The sequence below is a fragment of the Saccopteryx leptura genome, chromosome 11 (assembly GCF_036850995.1).
Source record: "Saccopteryx leptura isolate mSacLep1 chromosome 11, mSacLep1_pri_phased_curated, whole genome shotgun sequence".
NCBI lineage: Eukaryota > Metazoa > Chordata > Mammalia > Chiroptera > Emballonuridae > Saccopteryx > Saccopteryx leptura.
In genome coordinates this window covers 52,738,837-52,761,690 of record NC_089513.1, presented here as the reverse complement: position 1 = coordinate 52,761,690, position 22,854 = coordinate 52,738,837, and the positions used below count along the sequence as shown (strand labels likewise).

Here is a 22,854-nt window from a genome sequence, read left to right as displayed (position 1 = left end):
GGGCAGAGGCCAAGGAGCCATCCCCAGCGCCCGGGCCATCTTTGCTCCAATGGAGCCTCTGCTGCGGGAGGGGAAGAGAGAGACAGAGAGGAAGGAGGGGAGGGGGGTGGAGAAGCAAATGGGCGCTTCTCCTATGTGCCCTGGCCGGGAATCGAACCCGGGTCCCCCCGCACGCCAGGCCAACGCTCTACCGCTGAGCCAACCGGCCAGGGCCATATGTGTACAATTTTAATAATAAGCAAAAACATAAATAAAAATAAATGCTACAGGTGCCTGGTACCACCTTCCTCTCTACTTCTCCACCACTGGTCGCCATAATTCGTGATACCCCAGTGGGGTCGGTAGGGTGACAGACTCCGAATTCCCAGGTTAAAAAGACTGCATTTTCCTAATGGAGACATTATAAACAGTTTACAGAAGAAGTGAAAATGGTGTTATTAGTGCAATGATGCTGATGTTACTAAGGAAGGAGAAAGCACACTCGCCAGGTGTAGGAAAGTCCAGGCTGAAGTCCAGTTCCTCTACCTGTGCAGTAGCCGGTGAATAATTTCAGCTTAATCTCCCTGTCTGGTCTTCAGTCATCTGTAAAATAGGAATAACGCCACCTCTGGCAGGGTTGTTGCGAAGACTGAATGAGGCATACGCCAAAGCAGTCTTGTTATAAGTGTAATTATAATATTCTCAGTAATTATATTGATAATTATCCTCATAGGCTTTTGTAAGGTGGCCTAGGAATTTATACCATTCGAAATCTTCTTGGAGTTTCCCGGTTTCAGAATATCTAGTTTAGAGCCATACTTTTGGAATAAAATGTTTATTAGGACTGTTTTTTGTTTTGTTTTTTTTCTGAAGCTAGAAACGGGGAGAGACAGTCAGACAGACTCCCGCATGCGCCCGACCGGGATCCACCCGGCACGCCCACCAGGGGGCGACGCTCTGCCCACCAGGGGGCGACGCTCTGCCCCTCCGGGGCATCGCTCTGCCGCAACCAGAGCCACTCTAGCGCCTGGGGCAGAGACCAAGGAGCCATCCCCAGCGCCCGGGCCATCCCCGCTCCAATGGAGCCTTGGCTGCGGGAGGGGAAGAGAGAGACAGAGAGAGGACTGTTTTAATTTGGATTAAGATACGGACAGCCCCGTGTTAACACTGAAGCTTTTCCTTCGGCGTTGTCTCCCTCCCTTTCTCCCTCCCTCCCTCCTCTTTCTCTTTCGGAGAGTCTCTGTAAATCGTGTGTGTGTTCTGCTAGCCAGTGTTGGGGGAGCTTTTGTAGAGTCACACCTTTCCCCTGAATACCATCCACTCTGTTCAGTGATGTAGACCCAAGGGAACATGTGTTGTGAATGTTGTTTTCCTCAAGACCTTTCGTGTGATAATGATTGCACAGAAGACAGAAGACAATTGTGAAATAAATGTACTAATATCGTGCTGTCTCTTCTTCCCTGCCCAAAAGTGATGTTAGTATGTGTCGTCTCTCACTCTTTGGGGGTTCTGCCAATCCCAGCGTGCTTTCTGTGCGCTGAGCCGGGGCCGTGGCTGCATGTTGGAGTATGAGCTGCTTTTTGCAAGGCTGCGTCTCCTATAGAGCAGCCTGACTGATCCTAACTGCCCATTAGGAAACTGTCTCATGTGAGCTTTTTCATCAGTATAACAAGATATAAAATATCTTGGTGAAGGTATTTTGCTGAAATGATTTATGATGAAAAGGATTTCAGGTTTTTTTTTTTTTTTACATTTATATAAATGGGAAAGCTGATTATATTTTGCCTGTGATTTGCTACTGTGTGTTTGAAAAAGCAGCATTTTTAAGTTTCAGTAAATATTATGAAACCTAAAACCTAAAATAATGAGTATCAAATTTTTAAAATTTTAACGGAAGTAAGCATCTTTCGCCAAGACATTTTAGCTGGAATGGAAGGCTGTATTTCATATCTCTTATGTTTGCATGCTTTGTGTTTGCATGAGTTTCATTAGCAATGTTTGTCTTGTTTTCCCCAAATATTAGAGATGAATGAATGTATGCATATCATGGTCAATGTGTATGCATACACATAGTCGATGTGTACTTTTTAAAGTACAATAGAAATTAAAACATTTTTGCTCTTCAGTTAATGGAGTTGCCATCTGAATTTTATAATTTCTTCCAAGATGTGTAATTTTCATTATTAACCCTTGTGAGCTTATATATTGAAAGGAGACTTTTCAATCAGTATTAATATTATATATTTTTTGAATTTCAGTGCTCCTTGGCGAATGGCACTTCCAAAGATATGTTCAAAGTCAAGTGTACTAGATCAATTGCCTACTGAAAACTTTATTAGTTTTAGAACTCGCCACTAAGTGTCTGGTGCCGGTACCCAGCCAGTTGCTCTGGGGTGACAGGTTTGGTGGCAGTTCAGTTTCCCATCCTTAGACTCATGCCCAGCCTGACACATGTCCTCACCATAGAGCCTGACAGTGTTTGGACACTATTCTGGTGGCTTCAAGAGAGGAGCGTTTAAATCATTGTAAAACACTCGTGTAGATGAAGTGGCAAGCAGAGTCTATGCCAGTGCTTAGACGGTACCTGCAACACTGACTTGTCTTTTGGAGACAAATCTAGTATTTTATTGGGTGTGTTTTTTTTTTCATAATGGGACGGTTATGGTATTCATCTGTCTTTTGCCTTAACTATTTCAGACTTTATTTCTTCAATTGTATTTGCTTTTAGCATCAGTGAATGAAAACCATGAAATATACATGAAGGATTCTGTGTCTGCTGCAGAGGTTGGTACTGGCCAGTACGCCACAACAAAGGGCATCTCTCAGACCAACTTGATCACCACTGTGACTCCGGAGAAGAAGGCTGAGGAGGAGCGTGACGAGGAAGAGGACAGACGGAAAAAGGCGGAGGAAGCCACGCCGGTCGCCGCAGTACGGCACGAGGGAAAGGTACATCTCCCAGGCCGCCCCCGCGCGTGCGCAGACTTGAGAGAATTTGTAAATAATACCGAGACTAGAAACCAGCAATGTGTTAAGACTTAGGCTAGTTCCTATTTCAGCATTATTTACATTCTTATTTTGTCAGTTTTTCAGTTTCCTGTGTCAACACTTTTCCTCTGAAAGATTCCTTTTCAATTTTTTGAGCATTTTTGTTTTAATAACTGATGTGCTATGTAAGACTTTCAACAGCTGTCCTGTCTGTATTTTTAAAAAAAATACGTTTAATGGCGTATTACTCTTTTCTGGTTGGACTCACCTGTCAGAGCTATCACTAAAGCTGTTTTCTTTGTTTCTGGCCCCAATCTCCTACCCAACAACTGGATATTTTTTTTAGATAGCCAGTATAATGACATTGCCCTTCTTCTGACTGTGAGTAATTGAGGGAGCACAGCCTGTGTATTTTTACAGTGTTTCCTCTTAGTCTTATGATTAGAATCTAATCATCAGAGTCGGCCGCGGGCATGTTTTGGAAAGTGATATTAAGGCAAAAGATTGCAAGGGAAGACGGAAAATGAATTTGGCAGCAATTTCTCCAAATGAAGTTACAAATGCTGTAATATTTGGGGAAAACAAGATAAATTTTGTTTAGCTTCGTTTCACCCAAAATCCAATTTATTTTTAAATATTATGTTTATTTTTTGGCAATCCAGCACTATAAAACAACTTTTTAGGAAAATGAAAGTCAAAAGCCATGTAGACAAGTCTGCTTCCAGTGAGTTCCAGGGTTGCAGGTAGCAGAGCCTCTCCCTCGTCAGAGAGCACTGGGTCTGGGAGGTTTATACACAGTAACGGGAAAGCGCAGCTCCTGCCGTGTGCTCAGCGCGGAGGGGGAGGGAACGGCGAGAATGCCGTCCACCAGGCTGCTAAAACCTACATAAGGTTGATTCAAAAATGTCCTTTTACACACGGGCTCTTCAGACATAGATGTGTACTCAGGGCCTTGCCACCTGGGACTCAGCAGAAAAACACTCCTCTTGACAAGAATTCAGTGACAGCTACAAAGATAGACCAACAAATGTAGCATTGTCGTTGTGTTAGGATATTCCAAATGATCCAGTCCAGCATTTATTCGGGACAGAATTATTTGCCAAACAGGAAAACGAAAACAGGATAGGAAATGACAGCAAAAAGAGTAGGATCACTTGTGCTGTTAAAATGGACTTTGTTCTGAATTTTGGTTTAATAGTCTTTCTTCCCATTAAGTCAAGGCAGGTTTGAAATAGGACGTGAAAACAAAGTTATATACCTCAACAGCAACTGTGTTATGATTTTTTGAAACCACCCATGCCAACATATGATTCTCACGGATGTGTGACTGTGATTAAGTGGCACATAAAAGGAATGACTTTTAGTTGGCTCCAAAAATATATCCAGGCAGTCTTACTTTATCTGACTTTAAATATCAGAAATTTGTTGACATAAGATATAGCACGAAGAGGTCATCTCTTTGTGCCATTTATGCCGTAGGGGGAAAGAAAGGACAGGGAAAACTAGAACTCTCATAGTTTAAGTCTCCAAGAAGCCAGCGCTCTGACCCAGAGATGCTTCAGAAGGGCCGTGGCCAAGACCCAGGGCTCACGCTGGTGGATGGCTGTCTTCATTCCCCACAGTGCCAAGCTGTCCTTTAAAAACCACATTAACAGGCAACGTGAAAGATTACACCTTAATTTTATCCTTCTCCATGTTCTAAAAGTAACGTAGAGGGTGCTCATTTTATCAAGAACATGAAAATGTATTAACCAAAGATAGTTATTAAACAACAGGTCCCTTTTTCCTCTCAGAGGAGCACGTTCCCCTGGCGAGGGGGTAGCCTTTTGCTACTTACAGGAACAGCTGTCTGCATGCAGTAGTCAGTTTACAATTCCCACGTTATTCCCGGTTGAATGAGGTTTCTGCAGGCTCTTGTTTAACACGCAGTATTTTAACATGACATGTGAGTGTTAGGAAAAGACATACTCGTCTAATACTAAAAGGAGACACTTTCAAAATTCTAACATAGCCGTGACAGGATTTTATTTGTGCCTCATCTTACCCTTTGTCTCTCTAGTTACCATGTCAAGATTAGATAACCGTCACAAAGCACGTCAGGTGGTTTCCATGCGCTCAGGTCGCTAGGCAAAACACGAGTGTGTATACACACACACACACACACACACACACACACAGAGTCACAGAGAACAGCAGAAGTCTTATTGTCTTCGGGCTCCGTGTGACCTTGGCTTGACCTCGCAGGCTGTGGCGGCTTCAGTGCTGTGCCCTGTCCTTTTGGGCCTCGCTTGCTTTCCTTCCTGTGCCACCTGCAGAGGAAACTGGCCTCGGCCCTTGAGCCTGCCAGACCGCTGGCTCAGAGTTGCCCTGCTGGCACGCGGAGGCCTGGCTCGTTGGGAAGCGTGTTTGTGGGGATGCTGCCTTCATCCCTCTCTTAAGAACTCAGACCAGGGAAGTTAAACATAACACTGATCTGCTGAGAAACACCACGAGGCTGGGAAATTGTATCTTTCTATTATTCATGGGCCACAAATAACACAAAGGAAACACTTGTAAACCGTATTACCAGAAAACATGTTTTTGCCGCTTGTTAGCTCCTTGAAACCACTTACTGGAGTTAAGTTCTATTTACATCATAGATAAAGGAGCCAAAATAAGAATTTTCAAAGGAACCTTAGTTCTTTGTGGAGAATCAGACTTCCTAAAATGCTAATTATTAAATTTACTAATTGGAACTGCTTGTCACATAGGAGCGGGGGCCAGAAACTTCTTTATTTGGAAATCTATCTGTTTTGCATATAATTGATTAACCAAGAAGAGGTAATGCTAAGATTTCTTTTTACATATCAAAATTTGGATTCATTTTTGTTTTTAATCCAACTGAACCATAGTAACTGCTCTGTTAGCTGAAGATCAGGAAAGATTATTGAAAGTCTTGATTTTAAGTTATTAGAGTTATATTTGCTCTCATAACCCTAAAGCTTTCTATACAAAATTTTTTGATTATGTGAAACATGTAGACTTTGAGATTGCCCACAGATATCTTTATCCTGACTTTTTTAAAGAGCCCACCCTTGATTAGACAGTCCGATGGGAGAACGGTGGCCGTTTGTGACAGTGTTGGCAAGCAACCTGAGTACTTGAACATTCATAAACAATGCTAGTGCTTAAATTCTTGTTTTACAATTTTATAATGATACCCGTAAGGAAATTAACTAATTGCAGTTTTCTTTTTGTCCCTTTGCACCTCTGTTTGCTGCTTTCTGTCTCTCTCTGTCTCTCTCCCATCAGTCATCTGGGCTTGGCACTGACTCATGTCCCCAGTCCCCCCCATCAGCCCGCTGCCCCCCTGCACCGCCCACAGAGCTCCGGAGGAGGTGTAAGGAGAATGACCAGCTACCTCCTGGTTCTGAGCCGTCTGCAGACACCGTGCCCTCACACGGAGAGCCCGCCACGGGCTCTGACGGCAAAGGGAAGCCGTGCCTAGGGGACCAAGATGTGGCTTTTAGCTACAAACAGCAAGCGGGCAGAGGGGCGACCCTGTTCTCCTTCTCCTTGCAGCTCCCCGAGTCATTTCCTTCTCTTCTAGATGACGATGGGTACCTCTCTTTCCCCAACCTGTCCGAGACCAACCTCCTGCCCCAGAGCTTGCAGCATTACCTCCCGATCCGCTCCCCCTCCCTCGTGCCCTGTTTCCTCTTCATTTTTTTCTTTCTGCTCTCTGCCTCCTTCTCAGTGCCATATGCCCTCACTCTCTCCTTCCCTCTGGCTATGTGCCTCTGCTACCTGGAGCCCAAGGCGGCCTCCTTGAGTGCCTCACTAGACAATGACCCGAGTGACAGTTCAGAGGAAGAGGTGTGTACCTCGGCATAGAACACACTTCCCTGTCGTGGTCGGGGCTTTGGTCCGAGACAGTGTTAGACGGCTGCTGCGATAGTGGTCCTACTTTCAGAGCCTCATTTATTGTCTGTGCCGATCTGTAAAGAGGTGTCTGTCTGTTGGGGGGGGGGGGGAACAACCCGGGCCCAGGGTTAGGCACAACACCATGTGGATGTAGCAGTCCGAGCCCAGCCTGGAAGCATTCTGCTACCCACGGATGACACGGCGGTGAAGGACTCAGCCAGAAGTCAATTCTGAATAGCCCATCAGCTTATTCAGGCATAAAAATCAGGGTTAAGTTAAAGGTTTTGATCAGTTACGATTTAATCAAGTAAATTACACCCAAGATAGATGACATAACTTTGAACTAGATTCATGGAGTATTACTAAAATGTATACAAGTCCGTTCTCAAATAGTGTTTCATTCAACATCTTTTCTTTATAACACTGAAGAGATGCCATAGGAATTTAACTCTTGTTTACATCAGTTAGCCTATGGGAAAATTGGTTTTGTTATACATAATTGTACTAAAAGTTGCAGACCTTATGGAGGCAGTGTTAAGTGAGGACTTACTATATCCTGCTGTCATGATGCATAGTGGTAAAATGGTCTGTCTAGATTAGTGATTTTCAACCTCTTTCATCACATGCCACACATAAACTAACCACTAAAATTCTGTGGCACACCAAAAAAATTATTTTTTGCTGATCTGACCAAAAAAAAGTGTAATTTTGATTCATTCACACCAAACAGCTATTGTTATGTTGGCTGTTGTTGTTTTTTTTATTATTTGACAATCTAAGGGGAAAAAAGGTCAGTGCCCCTGACTAAACATTGAGATAATGCCTGTTTTAAAAATTCTTGGGACACTCTAGTTAAAAATCGCTGATCTAAATAAATGCTACTCAGGGTGAGGTGGGAGAGACCGCCACCCTATAGGACGTATTATTATTATTATTATTATTATTATTATTATTATTATCTGGGTAGCTTTACAAAACTTTAAATGCCCCTCCTTCCTAAGAGATTCTGAAATGTCCCCACTGCTGTCTTCCTTTGCCATCCTTGGACTGTCACTGTTATTCACAAGGGTGAGCCAGATCAGATGGATTCTTTCAAGTCCAGCGTGAGCCAAAAGCCCCACACGTTTGGGCAATCTGCCAAGGTCAGGGAAGTTGGGTGGGCCTCTAAGGCTTTCCAGCCAGGCAGGTGTTTAGTGGGAAAAGGACTCGAGCCATCGGCCTCCATCCCTGAAGCCAGGCCGCCTGTCTGTCTTCTGTGCCTGCTCCGAGCCGTTGGTGAACTGATGCTTTCGCCAGCAGTTTTTCCTCTTAATTGCTCTCCTTTCCCACCACTTTATAGCTGTATGAACAGCCCAGCGGTTTCCCTTTCCACAGGCTTCATATAGAGCTCAGGGAAGAAACAGAAGCTGCCAGCAGAGGCACCTGGCTGTCACCTGCCCTCCTGCCCACACCTCCCCAGGCCCCTCTAGTTCTTCTGTTCCCACAGAAGAAGGGTTTTGTGGCAGGAGACAAGCCCAGTACTTCTAGCATTCAGGTTTTTTTTTTTTACAAAGTCAAAGCAACACTATGAAAAGAAAGTCTTTTCAGTGTTTGCTCAGCTAGAAATCATGTGAGCTGCACCTGTGAATATACAGTATTGCCAGGGTGTGTGTCTATATTTAGTAGTATTATGACCATTTCTTTACAGCAGAAGGAAAAAAAGTGGGAATATTTCACAGATGTTTGAAATAAAAGTTCAAGCTTTTCAATTTGATACTGCCTAGGAGCCCTCTTCAAGGATCTTGAGTCATATGTGACAAAGCTCCAAATGGATATTTAACTATTTTCACACATAGAAAATATTTTAAGAGAAAACTAGTTTAAATCTTAGTTTTTAATAGCATTCTTTCTCACAATGGCAGTATTATCAAATAACGTAGGGCAAGAAAATACACCCATTAAGAACACAACTTTATCTCCAAAGACTATAGTTTGTTCTCAACTTGCACATCTATTTTCCCTTTGCAATGGAGTTAGTCATCAGGCTAACATGAAACAAAAAGATGACCATTCTAGGCTCTCTGAACTCTAAATAACTGAACTTGCGTGTAACAAACCACACAGATCTTGTGCCTAATCCAGGGTATACATCTTGTCGTAATCAGTGCATGAAAATTAATGTTAAACTTGGGCATGTCTGCATTACGTCGGCAAAACAAATCACAGCAGTGCTCATTACAAGCTAGCGACCGCAGGACTGGAGCTTCTCAGTACGTGACTGTCCGTGTTATTGTGCAAACCTCAGACCACGAACCAGCTCTGCCTGCTGAAGTATCCTCAGCCCTCTTCTGCAGGCTCAGTCAGCCATGGCAGCTCTTCTGACACAAGGCTTCATATTTGGCCATCCCTTCAATGTCATTTCTTAATACCAAGTGTTCAGAGCTGTGCACTCTAGTTAAGCTGAGCCAGAGAGCTCATATGTATGTGGGTCATTCAGTTTAAAAAAAATAGTCACTTGTTTACACGGCCTGTTTCATTCTCCAGACCTCAAGCACTTTGGCAGCTAAACTGGGTGACTTTGTAACATACAGTTCAACTCTGTGGCTTTCATTTTGCAAAATCACTAATGGCCGTAATTCTTTTTAAATATTTTATCATCACTGCTTTCATTTTTCACCTGTTGTGGTGGCTTAATTAGTCCCGGCCTTTCTCCAGAGCGAGACCTAGTGTTGAAAGGCTTACTCATTTCAAACAGAAAGCTGTTGGCTGATTTTTTTTTTTTTTCAGAATAGTCAAATAAGAAGGGAAAGTATATCAAATTATCTATCAAGAAGCATAAGATAAATTTAGCTCACCATACCATAGAATGTAATTACATGTAAGTTTTCAAGCAATTTTTTGACACAGAAAGATAAAATCAAATCTGGAAGAAAAAAAGATCGCTAGATTTCAACATTTTAAATTGTGTAAATACAGTTTTATATGATAGTTCATGACATGCTATACATTTTTCAGTTTTGTTAGTGATAGTATATAAAGAACAGTTGCTATAACAGCTGTTTTATTCAGTCTTTATAACTTCAGTTATTATTTATTGACTAGGCACTCTTATTTTTTGAGTGGCTGACTAGGTGTTAAGTAGGACTTTAAAGGGGTTTAGAATAGCCTAGTCTATTATTTCTTTGTGTATAACTAGGAAAAAATAGTAATAAATATGTAATATTATATTAATATCAACATATAATTATTATAGGTATTTTTAGTTCTATGTCAGACATCACATACAGCATTTAGTATCCATTACTTGATATGGTTAGAGTTATTTTACCCATTTTACTGGAAGAAAATTGGGATTAAAATAAGAAACATGCCCAATGTGTCACATACTTGAATAACAAGGATTTGAACTCATGTCAGACTGACATTACGTCCCTCACCCTTCACCACGACTAATCTAAAACCAAGATGCCTAGAAAGTTTCTGATATCAATTTAAAATCTATGTAGGAGGAGAAATACTTTCAAGAACTTTTGAAACCTGTAATATAAGTTATCTTACTAAACACAAGTCATTCTTACTTGTTCTTGAAAGTTTCAGATTTTGAATTATTCTGTGTTCTTGAACAATAACCTGTCTTCCTAAGTCAGCCTGGCCTTTCCCTAGACTGTCAGTGGGTGAAGTCACGATAATGCCATATAGCAATGATCACCCAGGAAAATTAATACCCATCCCCTCAGGTGTTGCTAAGGCAGTCAGGTCACGAAAATGTTATCAACACGCTTTCTTTACTAACCTACTGAAAATTATTTTCCACTTAGACATGGTATCAAGTGTCCAGAATGGTGACCTTACATGGACCATTGCACAAATTCCCAACTTCTTTGCTTTTTGGAATCATAAAATGAAAGTTTGAGAGATAGTGCCAAGAAATCAACCGAGCCAGATGGATGTGAGCGTCAACAGCTCTGTCCCGCCTGTCCCTTCCTGACATGCAGTATTCCTGCGAGGGAGAGTTTATCTCCAGAGCCAGATTCACAACCTTAGAGCGAGCACCCAGTTTTGATTTTTGTTTTCAAAATCTAAACACCCATCTCTGATTAAGAGGATTTTAAATAATGCTCGGTTGATGTTTGTAGAAGGAAAGTTGGTTAATATGAGGGCACGTAGGTGTCCCCGGTCCAGTGGCTGTGGCTCTACTCCCCTCCAAAGAAAATAGTTTTTGTCTTAAATCCTAAACCTCTGAAACATATGAAACCCCAGTCCTGAAATTACTATTGTGATTCTCCCCTGAGAAGCCTAGGTTCTGACAAATGCTGTGCTTTGTTTTATTTGTTTCCAAGTAGATATGTCTTTTTTTTTTTTTTTAATTATTATTTGCTTCATTTGAATGGAGGTTTTTTTGGAATAAGATGTTTCAGTACATGCTTTGATACATCTCTTTATATTGGAGGGTGGGGCAAAATAAACACATCAGATAGTCTTAAAAAATATCTAGTTATAACAGTGCTACTTGAAAATTGAGTACATTTTTTTCATATATAAAACACATGCCTATGGGTCACCGGCATGTGCTTTTTATACTGAATGGGTAATGCAGACAGCCTGGTTCTCGTAAATGGATGTGAATTATCAAAGTGGTATAAATGAGGGGCTGAAAGTCCAGCGACTGTTATAGTAGCTTTTTATTTAAATTGACATTTTCGTTTACCTTTCAAATGTATGAAATATTTCTAAAGGAAAAAAAAAAAACATTATATATAAACATCAAATTTATTTCCATTAAACATTTTGAGGAGACCTTTCTTGGGTTTTCATTAAAAGTGGGGGGGGAAATAATGACAAATTGGTTTTCCCAAGACACGAAAGCAGACAGGTGTGCCTGGCTGATGCAGGCCCTGCGTCCCCGCAGGCTGTGAGCCCTGGGCTTCCTCTGAGTGGCTCTGCTAGTGACACCTAGCTCTGGCCTTTCTCTCGCTTTTGCTTGACCCTGCACTCTTGTGGGAAGGTAGTATGATTCAGGTCACAAGAGACAGAGAATGAACTGTTCGGCCTGTGCCCTACCCAGTTTAACCAGATGGGTTTGTTTTCTATTCCTGCCTGCCTTCTGGAACCCGATCACTTCTGTGATCAACAGACGGACAGCGAGCGCACGGACACCGCCGCCGACGGGGAGACCACTGCCACCGAGGTTGGTGTGAGGACTGGGTGGTGACTCTGCGTGTAGGAGCTTTGCACCTGAGCTTTCAGAGTGGGGGCGAATTCTAACTTGAACAGTAGGAGTTAAGTGTATTCTGTTGCCTAGACTGGTGGTTCTCAAACTCTGGCCTGGGTCACAGTCCTCTGGAGGGTCCCTTCATGTTTCTCATTCAGAAGAAGGCCTGTGGTGGGAAGGGAGAATTTGCATTTCTAACGAGTTCCCAGACTATGTTGACTCTTGTAGGATCACATTTTGAGAGCCATTTGGCTAAACTGATAATACTGATTTTTAATGTGTTCCCTTCTCCCAAATGAGAGGCTGTTTTTGTATTATAACCATGATGACTGGACAGGGTTGTCATAATTAATTTAATTAGCTTAAATATATATATTTAAATCCTAAATGGTTAAATAATACTTGTTAAAATAATAATACTTATTTTAACTCATTTTTATTGACTGGCCATAGCACAGGTCACTCAAAATTAATGAATTGTCTAAGGAAGAGAAAATTAACAACTGACTTAGTACTTCATTGAGAAAATATGATTATATGAGATAGTGATAGGAGAGATATTATACTACTGTGTCCATTACTAAGTCTTTAGTATACATTAAGTATGGGTGTTTGTAAGTGTGTTGCTTATGTTGTTTTTCAAATCTTCTCTGGTGTAATTAGTTACCGGTGTAACTAATTAAAATTTCTGTAAAACCAATATCTATCTATAGGAACGGAAGTCAAGATGTTCATTTCCTAAAGTGCTAGCAGAATTTATTTTTTACTCGGAGATAATTTTTACTTTAGATTTTTTTTTAATATCATTCAATATTAAATACCTAGTTGGGTATTTAGGAAGAACAAAAAATATTGTAAATATCTTCAAAAAGACATTTCAAAATGGAGTTTTATTAAGTATCTTCCTTTGGAAATGCCAGGGTTCAATTCAAAGCTCGGAAATCATAATTTTTTTAAAATTAAAATATTGTAAAACTATTTTTTTTATTTTAAGCAATCATGTGTAAATTTATTAAAAGTTAATTTTCTGTGACAAAATTTAACAAAGTACATTTTGGTTTTGTAAGAATTATTAGTTACATATAGCTACATGTTGATACATTTAATAAATTTCATTGTAATCCTAAATGCTACAAATGAAAAATAATAATACTTTAAGTTTATATTGTAGTTTAAGATTTTGTTGTATAACATCTGAAACTTGAAAACAAATACATGTAACACAGGGAAACTGTGAGACTTAAAAGTGAGTGAAGGGCTAGGAGCTCATCATACATGTTAGAATTAGCAAGTCGCCAGCACTGTGTTAGAGCTAACTGTGCCCTCTCCAACAGGTTTTAAATACTTTTCCTTTTCTTTCGGGGACCAACTAATAAATAGTAGGACAGGGTGGGACATTCTGGGTAGATAGTCTTGTCCCCTTTGGCAGATAAGGAAACTGAGACCCAGGTAGACTGGTTTGCTCACAGCCCTCTCAGACATTGCCCTCTTCTCGCCTGTAATTTTATTCTGGGCCGTCTTGGTAGCACAGGGCCAGAAGCCCAGGCCCTGGTGCATATGTGGCTTGGCCTAGTTACCTAGTTTTTGTTACTCAGATAGCTGTCCAAGGATTAGACATGTCCTCAAATTGGAAGAGAGGGGAGAGAGGGTGAGGAATAACAAAGTTACATGTAGGTAAATTTTTTTTTTTTTTTTTGCATTTTTCTGAAGCTGGAAACAGGGAGAGACAGTCAGACAGACTCCCGCATGCACCCGACCGGGATCCACCCGGCACGCCCACCAGGGGCGATGCTCTGCCCATCCTGGGCGTCGCCATGTTGCGACCAGAGCCACTCTAGCGCCTGAGGCAGAGGCCACAGAGCCATCCCCAGCGCCCGGGCCATCTTTGCTCCAATGGAGCCTTGGCTGCGGGAGGGGAAGAGAGAGACAGAGAGGAAAGCGCGGCGGAGGGGTGGAGAAGCAAATGGGCGCTTCTCCTGTGTGCCCTGGCTGGAAATCGAACCCGGGTCCTCCGTACGCTAGGCCGACGCTCTACCGCTGAGCAAACCAGCCAGGGCTGGTAAATTTTTTTGAACTCAAAAAATAGTGTTGTCTACATTTTAAAGGTAATGTTGATGGTAGTTGATTTTCATAAAAATTTTCTTATCCCATATCTTTCATCTGCCCTTCCAAATTGGTATTTGAGCATATGGTTTCAAGAAATTAGAGGTGCCAAGAAATTTTTAAATATGAGAACCTCTGTGTTAAATATTTTGAGCCTTAGTTCTCTGGCCTACAAATTGGGAATAATAATAGCTAATCCCATAGGATTATTCTGAGGATTCATATACTACAAAGGAGCTCTCATTCTTGGGAAATCATAGCCATTCTTATGAATTTTAATTTTAATGGGGCTCTCCACATTTCCTGAACCATTTCCAACATTTATGAAGGACCCCCTGCCAAACACTTGCTGATACATCCCAAGCACGTGTGTGTACTCTGCACACTGGGAAGTCTCCCGGGTTAAAGGGCAAAGACCCACCAAGCAAGGAACCTTTTACTCCTCTCTTCTCTTTTTATTTTTTTTATTGATTTATCGGAGGAAAAGGAAGGGAAAGAGAGGGAGAGAAACATCATTGTTCCACTTATTTATGCATTCATTGGTTGATTCTTGTATGTGCCCTGACCAGGGATTTTCCCTGAGACCTTGGCATATCGAGACCATGCTCTAACTAAACCACCTGGCCAGGGCTTCCCATCTTCTTATTAAGCTTCATAATTTGTGTGCAAGCATGTTGTGGTTTGCTTATAAGAAAAAAATAGCATTCCTAAGCAAGAGCAAACTGATGCCTCCTTTCAGCAAGCTTATAGAGACCGTAGGTCTTAAGTCTCAGAGTCACTTGCATGGTAAGACTTTATTTCCCACTCTTTCTTGATGCTGGCAGTCGGACCAGGAAGAAGATGCAGAGCTCAAGGCACAGGTAGAAGTTTTAAAATAAACCAGTAGCAAACCCCAGTGTGTGATAAGCCATTGTTCGTCTGTGATGTTCAAATCTTCCAGCATGCTCCATAGCCGGTTACCATGTTGTTGGTGCAGTGTGAAGGATGACATTTGTCCCCATGACTACCATGTCCCTTACCTTTCCCTTTCTTCTCCACTTTTTTCAGAATAGTCTGATTAAGCGAATAAAGGGTGAAAATGTGTATGTCAAACATAGTAATCTTATGTTAGAGGTTGGTATTAGTGTATACCAGTGCATGTTCTTATGTGTTGATTTCTTTTCATGGTATATACCTGTGGGCTCCTACCATGATGCATGAACTGTGTGTTCTCACCTGTGAATAAGTGGGGATGACTTCTCACCTTTCTCTGAGTTCCTCCCTCTCTTTTCCTGTATGTATATTCATTTTAATTCTCTCTAGTTACATGTGAATTACACGCTGTATAGTTTACCTTTTAAAACTCTTGATTTTTACGCTTGCGTGAACTAGATTTCCCCCCCCCCTCTCTTTTCCTTGGAAATATTACCTTTACACTGGACCGTTTGTGTCATGAGCCATGATCAAAACTTTTGTTTTGACTACTAATGAGATTGATGTTACTTTTAAAAAGAGAGTGCAAAAAGGAAAAGAAATGTTGACTGTTGGTTTCTTTATGTTCTGAATATAGGAGCTAGATAAAACACAAGATGACCTGATGAAACATCAAACCAATATTAGTGAGCTGAAAAGAACCTTTCTAGAAACTTCCACAGACACTGCCATTGTGAATGAATGGGAAAAGAGGCTTTCTACCTCCCCAGTGCGACTAGCGGCCAGGCAGGAGGATGCGCCCATGATCGAACCACTTGTACTTGAAGAGGTCGGTATTGAGGCTGTTGGTTGCAATTGTCTTCTGCTCATTAGGTCACTTCTCTATAGGGTACGCACTTGGGGGAAAGGATTTGGCAAGCTTCTGACTAGAGAGTATCACCACTTGTCCATGTATAACCTGAGCTGATGTACTCAGTGCTCTAAAGAAAAGCTAAAAAGTAAAATGCTTAGGTGGCTGAAGAGTGAGTTTAGTCACATCAGATGGTACTTAGCATGAACAAGGAGCCACGGGGAATTGTAGTGCACATTGGTTTAGTCTAACTGTTAAACCTAGATTTCACAGCTGAAAAACACTGAGGTACTATCTTTTTTTATTATTATTAAATTTAATGCAGTGACATTGATAAATCAGGGTACATATGTTGAGAGAAAACATCTCCAGATTATCTGAGGTACTATTTTAATGAATTGACCCTTTTTCTGAATAAGCTTCTTTTGTTGCATTAAGAGATACTGTAAAAACTCATGAATGCTTCCTATTTTGTTGCAAAATGAGGCCTGTGGAGGTTGTCTAATGTTTGATTAAATGGTGACCTGAAGTTGATAGAATTTCAGGGCATACTTTATTCTGGGAATACTACAGCAGTCTTTTGCTGGTAAAGTATTTTATTTGATTTTTATTTATAACGGATTTTATATGTATATATATATAACTGGTATTTTAACTGATTTATAACCAGTTTTTACTTGATTTTTAATAGGGAACTAAGACAAGAAGACCTTTTTAAGCAAGGCTCTTCCATAACAGAAAGCTCTCTGTAAATCACAGCCAGAGTATAGGGAGAATTCAGCTGGGGTTATAACTTCCGTTGTGTGGGTCTCCCAAACAGCAGTGGTGCTATAATCTGACTGCCAACTTGGAAGACATCTTGCTTTATCTGTCTTTCAAAAGAAGTAGTTTTTCAAAACTACATCTTTCTAGTAGTATATCAATTAATTTCTTATCAAGTTCCCATTGTTGTGAGATACTTGGTCAGGAAACAAACCTAGCAGAAGAAAATTGAAGCTTAGACCTTTCTGGGAGAAAAATTCTTTAAACAGGAGTCTACTTGCGATGCTTAGGCCCTTGCAGTGAAAAGAAGAATGTAATTAACACTCATTTTGGTCATTTTTAAAACTTTCTTTGAGGGCTGTTTTTTCAAAAGTGACCACAGTCACTATCTTCATGGCTATTCCAATCCTGGCTAAAAGTGACAAGGTATATATCTATTTGTGTTACTTTGACAAGGGTCCTTTAATACAGAGTGAATGGAACATACTGTTACCAGAGTATTCCTTTACCATAAAACACCAATTTCATTCAGATTGAGTTTCAAAAGAAAATTTTCACATTCTAGTTGATTTAAATGTTGTAGCCCCTGTATTTAGGAAGACTACCAAGGCTTGTTAGCTATAATAGCATAAAATTTCATTGCCGTTGGTCAGGTTTGACTTACCATATGTTACTATCTCTGTTGGAAATAAGGAAGATGATTTCGGCTATGAGAATGGCAAACACTGAATTAAGTTACAAAAACAAAAAAAATAAATAAATCGCCACTAAAACTGAAACAAGCCAAAGGAGCCATGCCTCACCTCAGGCTGTTAGCATGAGACATGGTAGGCGGTAGTCGCTTTGAATGAAGTTTAGGTGGACACTGAGAGAAGTTAACGGTTGTTGCTAATAACTGGGATTTTAAAAGGCTAACCCATTAGACTAGTAAAAAGATTTTTTTTTCCACTTATTAAACGCTCTGATTCTTAGAGAGTGACACTGATGAACCCAAAGAACATTAATAACTTGAAAAAGTGATACTTTGGGCGTAGTGAATTCTCCCAGGATGCTACTGTCTTTTCTGTGTCTGTACAGAGAAACTACAGTGAGCCCAAGAAAGGGTTTCTCTTTTTAATGATTAAAGAATGGAATTGCCCTCTGCAGAAGGGAAGAGCCTTTGGTTTTGTAGACTGGAGAGGACCAAGGGCTGACTTAGCGACTGCTCCACGTGTCTCCTCTAAGTTGTTAAGCAGAGGCTATACCCTAGTGCTTTACCACCGCCGCAAAAAGAGGAAACCATAGAAAGACTTGAACTCTTACAAACATGGCCGATTGACCCCGGTTCTCCAAGGCACTCCGAAAGAACAGCCCTAAGTAGCTTCAAGTCCCAGAGGAAGAGCGGCCCTTTAGGGGCAGGTCAGAGCTCTGCAAACTTCCCTGGGCCTTTGGGCTGGGCAGAGTGGCCTGGTGGCTCCCTTCTGACCCTTGTCCAGGACTCTTGCTGACATCCAAGATTATAATCTATTTGAGGACCCTGAAGATAACCCTAAGAACAACTCAAAAAGTCTGTATGTTCTAAATTTTGCCATTTTCTATGTTAAGACATGGCTTTTGTTATTTGTTTTTTGAATAGCTCAAAAGATGATTTTATCCTGCCAGCTAGGTATGTAGAAAGCATTTTGATTTATAAACACATAACCAAAGGATTTTCATTTTAGAAAGAAGATATTTTTCTAAATAAGTTACTTATTTGATATCATCCTATTACTTAGGATATTACTTACCTCGTTTTTAGTTTGTTTGTTTTGTTTTGTTTTTTGTGACAGACAGAGAGTAAGACAGAGAGAGGGACAGATAGGGAAAGACTGACCAGAAGGGAGAGAGATGAGAAGATCAATTCTTTGTTGCAGCACCTTAGTTGTTCATTGATTGCTTTCTCATATGTGCCTTGACCGGGGGGCTACAGCAGACCAAATGACCTCTTACTTAAGCCAGCAACCTTTGGGTTCAAGCTGGTGGGCCTTGCTCAAACCAGATTAGCCCGCGCTCAAGCCGGCGACCTCATGGTATTGAACCTGGGTCCTCTGTGTCCCAGTTCAACACTGTATCCACTGCGCCACCTGGTCAGGCTAATATGTCCCTCTTTAAATTAAGTAAATGGTAATTGACCAATTTAAAAAGAATTCCAGTTATTCCTAGAAGGAAATATTTAATTTAATTTTAAAAAATGACATCCCAAATAAAACATTACTGTTTGTATCAGAGGGTAAAGACACTTTGATTCAGACCCCAAGCTTAGTTGGATTTTTTTTTGGTAATCTTAATGACAAAATGTTATGGAAGAAGTCTAACTACAAATGATTTTTAATGTGACCACCTTTTTCTTTTATCTGTGGTGGTTAACTTCAAAGTAAATATTTCTATAAAAGGCTACCAATTTATGATTAGAAGAAAATTAAGAATTAGAGATCCAAATAATGAGATAGTAATGGTGATGATACTCTAAGACTTTTGTATGTTTTCTGTAAAATAAGAAATGTATTGACATTGATTTGAAGCTTCAAATATTAGCAATCAGATAACGAGGATGTGCCCCTAAGCAGCAGATAACATCAAGTCCTCATTAACTTTGGGAAACAGACAAACCCACATTCAGGTTCCACAAAACACAGGAGGGGTGGATAATTGGTATGTGAGGAGTTCTAGGTACATCTTCTGTCCACAGATATTTCCCATGACCACCTTCCAAGATACACCTCTGCCTAGTCCATGTTAGAGGTATATCCCACTGTGGTTAATTAAATACTAACTTTCCAAATCCCAGCCAACATGCAGTACCCACTTCCACAGTGCCGGTTTGCTCCTCTTTCTAATGTGGCTGGTTTTACAGGTATGTAAGATTAGTACAGTCAGTCCTCCTCATCCACAGAGTCCATATGTGCAAATTTGCTTACTCCCTAAACTGTATTGTAACCCTGAAGTTAATATGAACAGTGCGTTCATGGTCATTTGCAGACAGGCTCAGAGTGGTGAAGAATTTCAGTGTCTCAGTTCCTACGTTCCCAGCTGAGGTTGAAAGGCAGCTCTACTTTCTTGCTTCAGCTCTCATGCTGTGAACAGGTGTCCTTTCCATGGCCTACTTAGTACCACATGTTTGCTTTTATGTGTTTTTGCTAGTGATTTTGCTCTTTAGAATGGGCTCCGGGCAAGGTGCGGAAGTGCTTGCTGTCCAGTGTTCCTAAGCGTGAGAGGGCGGCGATGCGCCTCCCGGGAAACTATATGTGCTAGATGAGCTTCATTCAGGAGGAAGTTGTAGCCTTGTTGACCATGAGTTCACTGTTGATGAATTAGTAACATCAATATATTAAATGTAAGGGTCTTGAAACAGACACACATATAAAACGAAGTTATGTGTCGATATGACCAGTGGTTCACCAGAACCTCCTGTAGTCCCCCAATGGGTTAGAGTTTCAGTATTCACTGATTCATTGCATTGTTCATAGTGATGTTAGCGAACATAACTACCGTGAGTAGATAGAACAGATTCTCTCTGTGTGTTTGTCTGCTTTCTGGTCCAGCTCTACTTTTGCTATTCAGGTCGCAGATGGACTTCAAATTGGGAAAAGAAAAAAAAAACAAAAAAAACCATTCACCAGGGATCATTTATTTACGAATAGGAAGAAATCTCTCCATCTTCTGATTCTGACTGCAGTGATTTTACACCCAGGCCTTGGGGTGAAACTAGTGCATATTAAAATTATCTTGGGAAATTTTAAAAACAGTGATGTGTACCCCATACATTGGCCCAGGCAGAAATGAGTGACAGCTCTGTAGAAACCCTGAACTCCCCTGAGAGCTAATACACCTCTGTGAATTGTGCATGCCAGCATAGGGTTGTTTCCCAATTATGATACAGAAATGAACTTTTAAGTAACTAAACAATATGGTTGGAGTATACATCTAACTCTGTTCTAACCTGTTATACAAGTAAATGTTTCAATTATCAACTTTTCTTAATTGGTATCCCTTCTCTGTCAGCTGAACTGAATTGGGGTTGACCATATCTAGGGCTTAATTTTAGAATCTCTCCCCTTTTGTTACCCTTGTCTGTTATTGGACATTCCCAGCTCTGAATGCAGACGGTGTAGACGGTTTCAGTTATAGACACAGACCTTTTTGAAATTAGTGGATGTCAGGCGACAGGATGTGTTGAAAACGGCCGCGTCCCGCGCGACGAGTCTATTCCAGGGTCTCAAGCAGGAAATGGTATGAAATTGAATGAAAGCTAGACAGAGACTTAAAGATACATACAGGATGGGTTCGGGAGAGTGCCACAGCTCATTGCCGACAGTCACTACTGTTCGAGCCACAAAAACATGGCTGCCCCCCCCCAAAACATCCATTTTTATTTTCTGGGTAACATGGGCCATTAGCAATTCAATTAAGTTTTCAAGGCAACTCAAAAGACAACCCCCACCATATTAGTCAATCTAACTTTACTCCCAGAAGGAACATGCTTCCAGTCTCTTCCGGGGAATGTGGGTGGGCAGGTTGAATACTGAAGCACAGCCCTTTGTTAACTTAATTAGGCAGGTGAGGTGGGGGGTTGGGCAGACTGCCAGCCCACAGCCAGCTCCCAGCACCCCTGTCCCCAAAATCCAGTCTGCAAAATACTCTGTTTATTTTTCAGTCCCCAACAGAAAACCACATTTTTCTTGCTGGTTTTGTTTTTTTTAAGCTTTCATCTTAGGAAAAATATTTAGTTCGATGATTGTAAATAGAGGCTTAACAGTGGTATTCCAAAAAGTACCTAAAATTTTTACTTTTCTTTCCTATTTTTTACTCCTGTTTGTAAAAGAGGCTATGATTGGATACAAAACAAACAAAAATCCACATGTGATCATTCCATGCGGTACATTTGGTCTCTCCCAATACCTTTCTTCATAAGGGAGCAGGCTAGGGATTTTTTTTTCCTTTGAAAATATCTTATTTGTTCTTCATTAAATAGCTCTCATAAAATTCTGTTGTTTACAACAATGAATTTGTTTCAAAAACTCCATTCTTCTAGAAACTTTGAACTTCCTGTTATTTTTAAATTTATCTTCCAAAATCTCCTTCCTGTCACTCCTCTGAGGCCGAGTGCTGTGTGCAGAGAGAGGCGCAGCAGCTCCTGTGTCGCCACCGAAACTATGCCTAATACCAAAGAAAGGAGTAAGAAGCAGACGAAAGGGACCAACTAGTTCTAACGTGACATATTTAATGTTTCTTTCTTAATTTCATATGATAAAGATAAGCATGATTTGAAATACTTAATTTTTTCACCAAAATGGACTTTTTTAAAGCCTTCACCATGTAATAAGAGTTCAGCTAAAGCTATTACCTTGAGTCTATTTTACGTTCATTTGTGGAACAATAAAATAAGTTAATCGAGGTATAACCAGATTTATTCAACTTCGTAGCGAATGCAGTGACCTGTGTGCATCTTGACTCTTTATCAGGCAGCACTTAAACGGGGGACTTTAGTCACATATTTGTCAGCAACAGGAGTGAGGACGTACTCCTACCATAATTTTATTTAAATCTTTACATTTTCTTTTAATGCTCACTCTACGGTGTTGCGAACAACTGACAGACACAGAGTCCCCGTTCAGGAGCCCGGGCGCTCTCCATATTGCGCTTGCGTGTTCTGTTCGTAGAAATGAAAAATGTTTGGGTCACACACACAGCAGCATTTCAGAAAATCATCTGTTGTGTTTAGGAAAGAACCATTCACTTTTTGAGATGGTTTTAGACCATTTTTCGAATTAATAAATAATAATTTGCTTCAGAAAACAAAACAAAACACGAATGGGTCTTATATGTATAGAACAATGAAAGAATTCTCTTCCTAACTTGCCTTTTTGGAAACTTTCTACTTCCTCTTCTCCAACCCAACCCCCTTTATTCAAACAGACCAAAGAAGAAAGAGAGATTTCTGAAAATGTTATATTTTTGCAGCAAGGAACTTCTCCATTCCTTGAGTCTCAGGTAAAAAACATGCATAAAGGAATTTTCCCAAAGGGAATAACTCTTCGGATTGCAGTGTCATTAAATGTCTTGAGTGTTTGTTTTCTTTTTAAAATTCGCCTTGCTGAAAACTGAGGTAGGTGTATGTTTTTGCTTAGCTTCTGCGGAGGGGAAAAAG

General features: G+C 40.7%; 1 protein-coding gene across 17 annotated transcripts in view; it reads left to right on the top strand.

Annotated features, from left to right (window-relative positions):
- The window catches only part of EPB41L3 (erythrocyte membrane protein band 4.1 like 3), a 272,467-nt gene that overhangs the window by 240,407 nt on the left and 9,206 nt on the right, over nt 1–22,854 (top strand). For 6 of the 17 annotated variants that reach the window (XM_066353286.1, XM_066353284.1, XM_066353283.1 and 3 more), the window contains 5 exons: nt 2,708–2,928; nt 11,984–12,037; nt 14,989–15,024; nt 15,714–15,905; nt 22,623–22,697. In XM_066353286.1, the coding sequence (XP_066209383.1) occupies nt 2,708–2,928; nt 11,984–12,037; nt 14,989–15,024; nt 15,714–15,905; nt 22,623–22,697 (578 nt within the window). The remainder of the gene's footprint in view (nt 1–2,707; nt 2,929–11,983; nt 12,038–14,988; nt 15,025–15,713; nt 15,906–22,622; nt 22,698–22,854) is intronic. The other 11 variants (XM_066353294.1, XM_066353290.1, XM_066353292.1 and 8 more) reach the window with 7 other exon arrangements.